The 12,597-nt window shown below is 43.1% G+C and overlaps 1 protein-coding gene across 1 annotated transcript in view; it reads right to left on the bottom strand.

The window, feature by feature from the left end:
* The window catches only part of LOC308370419 (membrane-associated phosphatidylinositol transfer protein 3-like), a gene marked incomplete at its 5' end in the record, with an annotated part of 96,847 nt that overhangs the window by 69,281 nt on the left and 14,969 nt on the right, over positions 1 to 12,597 (bottom strand). The window contains one exon of the mRNA XM_080845071.1: positions 10,827 to 10,931. Within this exon, the coding sequence (XP_080701197.1) occupies positions 10,827 to 10,931 (105 nt within the window). The remainder of the gene's footprint in view (positions 1 to 10,826; positions 10,932 to 12,597) is intronic.

The following is a 12,597-nucleotide window of genomic DNA, read 5'->3' as shown; positions in this document are numbered from 1 at the left end:
CTATGTCCTATACAGAGCAGATAGATGTACAAGGGCCGGAGGCGTAATCACATACGTCTCATCCAATCTTGCCTCCGAGCTGGTTATGCCCACAGTTGAGCCGGTCCATTTTGAAGGTATTTTTGTGAAAGTCATCCTACATGAGAGCAAATACTTAACTATTGGAAACATTTATAGACCCCCTACAGCTCCTGCTGAATCCTTCAATTGTATTTTATCTACTATTAACTCCATCAAGGACAAAAATGAGCTGGCACTTCTTGGAGATTTTAATAAGGACTGGGCAGACAGATCTTCTTATACAGCTAAAAATACTATTAGGAATCTGGACCTAGCACAGCTAATGAGTGAGCCCACTCAGTTCACACCTACAAGTCAATCTTTGCTTGACTGGATTCTGGTCTCACATCCGAACAAATTCATTAAATCAGGGATTATTTCCGACTGCTTCAGTGACCATTGTACCATCTTTTGCATCTGGAAAATAAAGTTACCTAAGCTCCCTCCGAAACTAATCCAAATTAGACAATACAAGAAAATCAATGTTGATGCATTCATTAACAATCTAATTTCAATTAACTGGGACCGGTACCAAATCATAATGTTCACGATGCATGGACATTCTTACACTTAGAACTCAGAAAAATAATTGATAAACATGCCCCTTTCAAAACTATTAAAGTTAAGGGCAGCCATCTTCCATGGATCTCAGCTGATCTTATTAGCACCTTCAAGCAGAGAGACAAAGCCTGGGCTGTGTATCGCAGGACAAGAGATCCTGCTGACTGGGAGAAATACAGACTGCTGAGAAATAAAAGCAAAATCATGACCAGAAACTCTAAATCAAATGATTACAATGAATCCCTTACCAATGATTATAAAAATCCTAAACAATTTTGGAAAAAAATTTAAACTTTAACCAACGCACCAGATAAAATCGTTCATCATAATCAGTTAAAAGTCAACAACGCAATTTTACATAATCCTATTCTTGTAGCTCAAGCTTTCAATCAACATTTCCCCTCAGTCTGTACTCCCACATCTAATCCCTATGTCAACAATACACCACCATGCCACAGCACATTTTCTTTCAGGAGAATTACACCGGTTGAAGTCCTGAATGCAATGAATGACCTTGAAGTATGTAGTGGTCCTGGCTTAGATGGCGTAGAAGCCAAATTTCTTAAACTTCCTCAACACATTCTCATGTACCCTCTCTGTGACCTTTTTAATTTATCTCTATCAACCCATGACATACCCTTCATATGGAAATGGTCACGCATCACTCAACTCTACCAAGCAGGTAATCAACTTGACCCCAATAACTACAAACCAATTTCAATGATTTGCTCAATAGCTAAAGTTTTCGAAAAATTAGTATACAACCAACTGATCAATTATCTGTCCAGACACAATATCCTGTCACCTGTTCAATCTGGTTTTCGTCCAAATCACTCCACAACTACTGCTTTACTTAAACTCACCAATGACATACACTCTGCATCTGCTAATCGTAAACTGACCGGTGCAATCTTTATTGACCTTACCAAGGCATTTGATCTTGTTGACCACTACCTTCTACTTCAGGGCTGCCCAATTTGGGGCCCGCGGGCCAAACATGGCCCGCGCTCGATTTTTTTTGGCCCGTGCCCCGATCAGAATCAGAGAGTTCCGAACAGGGCCTCTGTCCCCAACGCAATACCTATGTAACTCATACTGCCTGCAGTTCATCGCCTGGCCACAGTTTTAACATTGTTTTAGATGGGTGGGGGGGGGGGCGCTATTGACCTCCTGTCAAAAAGATCCATGTTACCTGTTACCTATCCACTTCGTGCCTAGTGGCACATAAGGCCTCCATAATCCATAACTAGGATTAAACATGGATCGTAGGCAGTGGCACACTGAGAAGAGGGCATACAAAAATAGTTGGCAACACGAGTACTTTTTTACAGAAATTGATTCTAAAGCAGTCTGCCTCATCTGCAAACAGCGAGTGGCTGTTTTCAAAGAGTACAACATCCGTAGGCACTATGAAACGAAGCATTCGCCACAGTTTTCCAAATTCACAGGTGATGAAAGAAAGGTCAAGGCAGGAGATCTGCTAGCCCAGTTGAACACACAGCAACGTACTTTGCTTCAGCCTTCTACAGCACAAGAGAATGCTACACGGGCAAGTTACAGGATCAGTAAAATGATTGTAAAAAGTGGACGAGCGTTTTCATGTGGTGATTTTGTCAAAGAGTGTCTGACTGTGGCTTCTGAGACTGTGTGTCCGAATCAGACTCGGGCTTTCTCTCAAATTAGCCTGTCCCGTAACACCGTTACCCGCCGCATTGAGGATATGGCTCAAGACGTCCGTGAGCAAATCGGTGCGAAAGCAGGTAGATTTTCTGCCTTCTCCATCGCCTGCGACGAGAGCACAGATATCTCGGACTCTGCACAGTTGTTGGTTTTTTTGCGTGGGGTCAGTGATGATTTTGAAGTGTGTCAGGAGCTGGCTGGCCTTGAAACGCTATCGGGCACAACAAAGGGGAGGGATATTTTTTTGGCAGTGGAAAGAGTTGTGGAGAGGAATGGTTTGAAGTGGGGAAATATGAAGGGCATCACAACCGATGGCGCTCCTGCAATGGTCGGAAAGAATTCAGGCTTAACTACACTAGTGTCGGAAAAAGTCCGCGAGTGTGGAGGGCAGATTTTAAAACACCACTGCATTTTACATCAAGAGCAGCTTTGTGGCAAATCAATCGGATTGAAGAATGTGATGCAAGACGTTGTGTCAATCGTAAACAGCATTCGTTCAAAGGCTCTCGCACACCGTCAATTTCAAGCTTTGCTGAGTGAGATGGAGGCAGAGTATGGTGATGTGCTGTACCACCAGGAGGTGAGGTGGCTGAGCAGGGGGAAAGTTTTGCGGCGTTTTTTTGAGCTGCGGGATGTAATCAGGGAGTTTCAAGCGGGGAAGAAAACCAACATTCAAGTGCCCTCGGACAAGCAATGGATCGCGGACCTGGCTTTTCTGGTGGACATTACAGAGCTCCTGAACATTCTGAATGTTCAGCTTCAAGGGAAAGACCAGTTAATAAGCCATATGTTTGATCACGTCCGAGCCTTCAAGCAAAAACTCTTGCTGCTCAGCAGACATCTCTCAACAGGTGAGGCCTAATTATATGATATGGGACTAATATAAGATATGTGGTTTTGGAATTATAAAACCATAAATTGGGCTTCTTATTAAGCATAATAGCCTAGGCTACTACCAGCCAGTGCTTTTATTAATTTCAAGTGATGGTAGAAAATACATTTGTCCGATTTTAAGGAGAAGAAATGTGTATTTGTAATGTTTTGAAGCAATTACATTTTTTGAAAAAAGACATGGATCAATTATGTGTCTTGGGAGAAAGATATTTGGAGCCATATTCATAGAACACCAGGAATAGAAATATTTACCTACTAATCAATATTTTCTCAAACTTTCTGAAACCGTGTTTCTGTGCATTTAAGATGAAGGTACACATTGTTCATCTTATACATTTTTTTTTTGTCTTTGTGTCTACATTTAGGGAATTTGGCACATTTCCCCAGCCTCAAAGAAGTCGGGTTGATTGAAGAAAGCATCTCCAAGTACAAGGGCATTATCAACGACCTAGTGGTTGAGTTTGATACTCGTTTCTCTGATTTCAGAGCAAACGAAACAGCCTTTGAGCTTTTTTCCCGTCCTTTCACTATCGATGTGGACATTGTCAGTGAGGAGCTTCAGATGGAGCTCCTCGAGTTACAATCTGATTCAGACCTGCAAAGCAAGTTCAGGCTTCTTCCACTACCTCAGTTCTACAAGTGTGTCCCAGCAGCCAGGTATGGGAAGATTTGCAAACATGCACAGGTGATGCTGTCCCTTTTTGGGAGTACTTACCTTTGTGAACAGGCTTTTAGCCTCATGAATCTCAATAAAAGCAAATTGAGAAACTCGCTGTCTGACCAGCATCTCCATGACATACTCACTCTGTCAGTGAGTCAGCTGGAACCCAACATTGAGAGACTTTTAAAAATGAAGGACAGACTTCATGTCTCCCACTGATGAGCACTTTTTTTCAGTAAGAAGAAATTCCCTGCTCTCTTTTTCCAACCTCATAAGATGATAGGAGAAGATTCAGTGCTGTGTTATTGGAGGTATTAAATGCACTTTTTTTTCAGTAAAGAGGAATGTTCTCAAATTCCCTGCTCTCTTTTTCCAACCTCATAAGATGATAGGAGGAGACTCAGTGCTGTTGTATTGGAGGTATTAAATGCAGGGGTTCAAATAATTGTTGCACATGCGGTTTTGTTGAAATGTATTATTTCTGAGAATAATGTACTTGATTTCAAGGTTGGATTGTTCTACTTATTTAAGTACATTCCTGCTTTAAAAATAAATAAAAAATCCTTGATGAATACAAAGTCTACCTTTTATTATAGTACTATTAATGTCAATGTAAATTTTGCACAAATATGCAATACATGGGGCATGACCTAACATGAACCTTTGGTTTTGGCCCTCGGCCTTCCACTCCGATTGATATTTGGCCCCTGACAAGAAAGTATTTGGGCAGCCCTGTTCTACTTGATAAATTATATTCAATTGGTATTTCACGAAACGCTTTACTTTGGTTTAATTCATATCTGCCCAATAGAAAACATTGTGCTGTCATTCAGGGCACAACATCCGACCTTGCAGTTCAGGAACGTGGTGTGCCACAAGGCTCAACACTAGGCCCACTTCTGTTTTCTATATTTATTAATGATCTTCCTTCAATTTTCTCTGGTTGCAACGTTCAACTCTATGCTGATGACACAGTCATATACACATCACAAACTAACTTATTACAAACTCAGTCAACATTGCAATTTAACTTCAATTATCTCGAATCATGGCTCAGAGCAAATAAATTACTTATCAACAAAGCAAAAACAAATACAATGCTCTTCGGGACCAATCAGAATATCAAAGCACAAACTAACAATCAATCTTTTAATATTTCCTGCCTCGATGGTACACAACTGCATAGAGTTGAACAAACGAAATATCTTGGTCTCTGGCTTGATTCAACTTTTTCATTCAAATGTCATATACAGCCGCGGAAAAAATTAAAGAGACCACTTCAAAATTATCAGTTTCTCTGGTTTTACTATTTATTGGTATGTGTTAAAGTAAAATGTACATTTTAGTTTTATTCTATAACCTACTGGCAACATTCCTACCAAATTTCAAATAAAAATATTGTCATTTAGATCATTTATTTGCAGAAAAATGAGAATTGGTCAAAATAGCAAAATTGATGCAGTGTCTTCAGATCTCGAATAATGCAAAGAAAACAAGCTCATATTCATTTTTAAACTACACAATACTAATGCTTACACTTAGGAAGAGTTCAGAAATCAATATTTGGTGGAATAACCTTGATTTAAAATCACAACTTTCATGTGTCTTGGCATGCTCTCCACCAGTCTTTCAAATTGCCGTTGGGTGACTTTATGCTACTCCTGGCGCAAGAATTCAAGCAGCTCGGCTTCTTTTCATGGCTTGTGACCATCCATCTTCCTCTTGATCACATTTCAGAGGTTTTTTATGGGATTCAGGTCTCGAAATTGGGCTGGCCATGACAGGGTCCTGATCTGGTGGTACTCCATCCACACCTTTACTGGCCTGGCTGTGTGGCATGGAGCATTGCCCTGCTGGAAAAAACACTTCTCAGAGTTGGGGAACATTGTCAGAGCAAAAGGAAGCAAGTTTTTCTTCCGGGACAACGTTGTACTTTGCCTGGCTGAGGTTTGTAAAAGACCATAAGGATTGAAAAAGCGGACTGGAGGTTCTTCTAAGTTCGTCTTCTCTGATGAGTCCGATTTCACAGTAGGTGCAAGACTCTCTGGCTTGTAGGCCTCTCCAGGTCTCCGTCTAACCATCAGACGACCATGTGTTGGGCAAAGCTGAAAATTGGACTCATCAGAGAAGACGAACTAGAAGACCCTCCAGTCCGCTTTTTTCAATCCTTATGGTCTTTTACAAACCTCAGATGTACATTTTACTTTAACACATACCAATAAATAGTAAAACCAGAGAAACTGATAATTTTGAAGTGGTCTCTTAATTTTTTCCGCGGCTGTAGATAACATAGCCCGGAAAATCAACTTCAGCACTGGTTTTCTCTACCGAAATAGAAAATGTTTTACTTTTACAGTAAGAAAGAGACTACCAATACCAAAACTCATACTACCAATACTTGATTATACAGATGTAATTTATCAGATTGCCCCTAAAACACACCTTCTTCCTCTCAATTCAGTATACAATCGACTATGCAGATTTGTCCTTGACTGTCCATATATGACCCACCACTGTACCCTTTATGAATCTCTCAATCTACCATCTCCCACCTCAAGAAGACACCAGCACTAGCTACAGTTCATATCCAAATGCATTTACTTTAATTATCCACAGTATTTAAAACAGCTTTTGGTACCATACACATCTTCACATCAACTCCGGCATTGTTCAGATATCTACTTCAGTACACCTACATCAGCTGGCAAAAAAGCATTTATATCTAAAGCTCCCTGTGACTGGAACAATCTACCTATCCATATTCGCCCCATAACATCTTTTAAAACAGCACTATCCTCCCATCTAGAGACTACCTGTTCATGTTTTTAATAACCATAATTTTAACAGATCTATGATGCAATGATATATGTGCTATGTCCATGTGTTTTGTTTAGTTTAGTTTAGTTTAGTTTAGTTTAGTTTTGTTTTGTTTTGTTTTGTTTTGTTTTGTTTTGTTTTGTTTTGTTTGCTTTGTCTTGTCTTGTCATTGAATGTAAAAAAAAAATGTGTCCATATTGTGGTTTATAATTTGAGGACCCCCTTGAAAACAAGATGGTTCATCTCAAGGGATTGTTCCTAATAAAGAATTTCAAACAAACACGGACCTGGGGAGTGCTGCACCTGCTGGCCTCGCTTCAAAGCAGGTGAGCTTTGAGTGACGGCTGCACTCCTCACTGATGAAAAGGCTAATAAGGACAGCAGGACGCCCAGAGCTAGTTTGGCCCATACAGAGGAGGCTGTCTGTATTGGTTTTATATGTATATGGAGAGAGCAGTGCAAAGGGGTGGCATGCTTAGATCTGCTTATCTAGGAATGCAAATTAACACTGCAGCTTTTGTGGAAGGGTGCCCGGCATCACTTCAGAGACCGTTTCCTGTATTCTGCACTAATTAACGTCCGCCTCCAGCACACCAGGTAAGGAGTGAGTACAGCTCAATCAGGTCAACTTAATTACCTGCAGACCAGAATCTGCATCACAAGGAGGGAAAATGAGGGAAAAAGTAAACTAACCCAGGGGGGCACTGTGGCACGAGCCAATAACCCCCCTATCTATGGCCTATTATGCCTGCGAGGACACAGCTTCGATTCCGGCCTGCTGTCGTTTCCCGATCCTCTTCACTCCTCCTCACTTGCTGTCCAAAATACTTCACTGTCCTATCCAAATAAAGTCTAAAAAGCCCATAATTAAAGCTTTTAAAAAGAAGTAAACTAACCCATCAAGCTGCCAACAACATCGACATGGACAATATATAACCGACATTATTATTACCACGCTATTAGCATGATAAAAGTAATACATTAAATGGCTAAATGTGTAAAGCCTTTGTCAGTGCGTGTGAGAGCCAAAAGTTGATGACATATGACTCGGTGTATGAGAGCAGGCATAAACCTCTTGCCCTGAGAAGTAAGTGTCTGTAGTTAATACTCAAAGCAGAAATTGAACTGAAATTGCCATCATGAATGAAAGCCTCCATAAAGCGTGATATAACAGCTTCTCTGGATTGCCATGCCAACACGCAGTGATGAATCAGATGTCTGGCCACCTAAGCCCCCCGTCTCATAAAGCCCATGAATGAAGGGGAGTGTGCATCTGAGGCTGCTGCTCATGAGACCGTACAGCTCCTGAGGAACGCCATGCCATCCCACTCACGCATCCCACTCACGCATCCCACTCACGCATCACACTCACGGAACCCACTCACGCATCCGACGTTCCTCTCGACTGGCTGCCAGGCAATGGGGGCGCCTCTATCTTCAGCATCAGCGCCCCCCCAAAAAAATACTTGTGTGTCCCCATTATACAGGATCACCAGAGCCACTCTCCACCAGAGGAGAAAAAGAGAGAGAGAGAGAGAGAGACCGGTGATATTGCCTCAGTTTTGGACGAAAAAACTAATCAAACCAGATGACAGACCAACAGTCAATAAAATACATTGGGAAAAAAAGTGAGCCGAGAAACAAATAGAATAAAGACAAAGATTCTCTGTGTTTGTCAAAGGAACATGGTGGATGATCCACAAAGCCCTGATTGCTTTTTTAGCGCTGTCAGGAGTGCTTCCATCTGCATACTAGTTTTTCCCTCCCTCCCTCCACAGTATGTGGTCCGGAGCAGAAGTGACTTTCTCTCGAGGGAAGGCAAGTCTGAATCGGAGTAAATAATGGAGTGAATCAGTTTTAATCAGCGGTACCCTGGCCTGGGAGAATCAGGGACTTTCTGTGGCCACAGGAGCTGATGAGCAACGTGGCACACTATATTTGGCAAATACAGAAGCATCAATGTCTTTCTAATAATAAACATTTTTGGAAGACTATAATTAATTGAATTGAATAATGACATATTATGCACTCATTACAGATGAATGTGTCTCATTATCCAAGAGTGGGTTTCTGGTAAAGAGCTCCAGCCTCTGTAGAAACCATGATGACTTCAGACTAACTATGTGTGCTGTGCTGGGGTAAGGAAGTAAGAATCCTAAGAGAGTCGTGAAGAGCTGACTCTCTCTCTCTCTCTCTCTCTCTCTCTCTCTCTCTCTCTCTCTCTCTCTCTCTCTCTCCTCCTTTCTCTCTCTCTCTCTCTCTCTCTCTCTCTCTCCTCCTTTCTCCCGGTAGGAGTGAAGATGTCTGGTAACTGCTCCCTATGAATGACACAGGGGGGATGAGGTCCTCAAGCCCAGTTGGTGTCTCATGCCTCAAGCATTAATTGGATTTTCTCTCTTGATCTTCTTCTTCTCATCTTTTGGACTTTCTCTCCTTCTCTTCCTGATCTTCTACTCATCTTTTGGATTTTCTCTTCTTCAATTCCTGATCTTCTTCTCCTCATCTTTAGGATTGTCTCTTCTTCTCTTCCTGATGTTCTTAAACTCATCTTTTGGATTTTCTCTTTTTCTCTTCTTGATGAACTTCTCCTCATCTTTTGAATTTTCTCTTCTTCTCTTCCTGATCTTCTTCTTCTCATCTTTTGGATTTTCTCTTCTTCAATTCTTCTTCAACTCTTCATTTCCTCATCTTTAGGATTGTCTCTTCTTCTCTTCCTGATGTTCTTATACTCATCTTTTGGATCTCTCTTTTTCTCTTCTTGATCTTCTTCTCCTCATCTTTTGAATTTTCTCTTCTTCTCTTCCTGATCTTCTTCTTCTCATCTTTTGGATTTTTGCTCTGCATGACATTACCTGTACTAAATGGCACAACAGTCTCCCTTCTTCATACACACACAGTTACCTGTTTTAATGTCCATTCATAAATATATTCTGCCATTGATATCCACATGGGGCCCGAACCCTTAATGTACTATACTGCTGTGTGACAGCACCTATTCTATGATATGAAGTCTCCCACTCAGAATTACATATGCAGACAATATGCAAACTGCTAACATTTAGAGACATTCAGTGTGTGGCATGGGTGGAGATTTAAATCGATTAAAATGGTGTACGTGCATGGCTACAAAACACGCAGCAGTGCAGAGGTGCTGAGAATAATATCTTCCCAAGTCAACCTTTCATTTACCTTGTGAAAACACGAGTCTGTGAGACTTCACGAGAGGGGGGTTTACACGGGCGAAGCCAACATGTGCCGACGGCCTTGCAGGAATGCTCCAGAGTGCGATACTACACACACAGATCCCGGCACGCAGCAAAAGAGTACGTCACATCAGAGGAGTTACAAATGAAGCAGAAACAACAAGCACCCGCTTGACTTTACATAGTTAATATTTCAACAAGGAACGCTACTCAAGCACAAACTTCATAGAAGTTCCCTCAGACAGTACTAGTTTGCCTTGAGAAAAACATGAATCCAGGTGCCATGAGTGGGAGTACAGTGTTCCACATATCAAACTACCTCAATCAGAGTGCAGAAAAAACAAGAGGAAAAAAATGGATTAATGCGTTTTTGGGAGATTACAAAAAAGCAATGCCACTCTTTTGACCTGAGTGACTCAGTGGTCACAATAACAGAAACAAATTGGTCTGGAACAAAGAGGGCAACGATCAATAACTGCACCTGAAGGGGGGCCAGGTTTTATGTCTGCTGTCAATTTCCTGTTCTGTGGGTAATGTTCCAAGAGACAGTTTCAAACAGAATGATTGTAGAAGTGTACAGGAGTTAACTTGAGTGGAGAACCAAGACAAAAGTGTGTGTGCATGTGTGTGTGTGAGTGGGAGTGTTTGCACAGTATGTGTGTTCTGTGTGTCAGACAGAGATGGAAAGAAAGTCAAAGAGAGACAGAGAGACAGAAAAAAAGCTGTTGACAGACAGCAAGGTAGAGTGGGAGTGTAAGAGAAAGAAAATAAGACAAAAGGAAAGACCAGCACACATAAACAGGAAGACAGAGAAGGGAAAACAGACACTGGCAGAGACAGACAGAGAGACAAACAGAGGGACAGACACACAGGTACACAGACAGACAGACAGACAGACAGACAGACAGACAGACAGACAGACAGACAGACAGAGATCAGAGTTCTGTTACCTTGTGTCTGGTCCATGTGGCCCAGCGTCTCAATCTGCTCCACCAGGTCATTGGAGTTCCATTGGCTCATGCCCAGCAGCATGGCGTTCTTCCCCTCCACCACCTCTGCAGGGGGAACAGAAGGCACAGCACACACGCCAGTGAGGAACCCAGCAGCAGCATCAGGACCAGCAGCAGCATCAGGACCAGCAACACACGCCAGTGAGCAACCCAGCAGCAGCATCAGGACCAGCAGCAGCATCAGGACCAGCAGCACACGCCCGTGAGGAACCCAGCAGCAGCATCAGGACCAGCAGCACACGCCAGTGAGAAACCCAGCAGCAGAATCAGGACCAGCAGCACACGCCAGTGAGCAACCCAGCAGCAGCATCAGGACCAGCAGCACACGCCCGTGAGCAACCCAGCAGCAGCATCAGGACCAGCAGCAGCATCAGGACCAGTAGTACACACCCGTGAGCAACCCAGCAGCTGCATCAGGACCAGCAGCAGCACACGCCCGTGAGCAACCCAGCAGCAGCATCAGGACCAGCAGCACACGCCCGTGAGCAACCCAGCAGCAGCATCAGGACCAGCAGCACACGCCAGTGAGCAACCCAGCAGCAGCATCAGGACCAGCAGCAGCATCAGGACCAGCAGCACATGCCCGTGAGCAACCCAGCAGCAGCATCAGGACCAGCAGCAGCTCAGGCTCATTTTGGCCTCATCATCATCTGACTGCAATCACACTGCTGCTTAAACCTCTGGTGCGTTATTAACAGCTTCAGCACCATCACTCATTCTGATACGGGGGAAGTGAGACATTAACTTACACAGTCCATCAGAAGATTTTACAGGGTACTTATTGGATTATCTAGGAACACTGTATGGAAGCTGCAGTGGGGGATGATGACTACAGTGATCATGGAGGGATATGTATCGACTCGGTGGATGGACTGCATGAGGTGGGGACAGAGGAAGAGAGGAGAGGATGATGAGGGTGTGGAGTGGGAGACAGCCCTGCATGCACCATATCTGCTGTCCCTGAGACCAACAGCTGGCACAGCTGAGAGCCATTGACACTGCGCTGTCAGGGACCATCACTATCAATACTTCTAGGCCTGTTTTTTCACATCTTCTCACGCATTTCATATCCACCCACTCACCCACCCACACAGATACATAAAAGCATGACATATATACAGGCACAGACACACAGAAGTCATACAGAGAAGGTCACAGATTTACAGTGACCCAACACAAATGCATACTTCAATACGCATAAGACTACATAACACCCTGAATGGCCCGTCTGAGTTATGACCCGTCTAAATGATGGCCGGTCTGGTTGATGACCCGTCTTGAGATGTGATGAGGTGGGAGCAGATGAAGAGGGAGGAGGCTAACCCCCAACCCCAGCTGACGGGGAGGAAAGGAGGAGAGATCGCTACGTGTAAATACAATATCAACACCATCCTGAGGAGAGAGAGAGGAAGAGAGAGAAGGAGGGATGAGGCCTAAATAGAGTAGGGAATAGAGGAAAAAGATCAAAAGCGTTTCTTTCGAACATCCAGAGAGAAATGTTGTGTTTTCTTAGGGAGATTTCTCTTTCGCTTTTAAACAATCTCGACAGTAATGAGCTGAGATGCCTCTACGGCTGACAGACCAAACAGTCCTATTCTTACCGTCATTCAAACCGACTTTCCCCATCAGCGTTAGTCGTCTAATGAAGCTGGAGCACAATGGCAGCGCACAGAGCCTAAAGCTCCCGCCCATCTCATCCTCTCCTATCTGA

Source organism: Sprattus sprattus (genome assembly GCF_963457725.1).
Source record: "Sprattus sprattus genome assembly, chromosome: 9".
NCBI lineage: Eukaryota > Metazoa > Chordata > Actinopteri > Clupeiformes > Clupeidae > Sprattus > Sprattus sprattus.
Note: the sequence above shows the minus strand (reverse complement) of the source record. Positions and strands in the feature narration are given on the sequence as shown.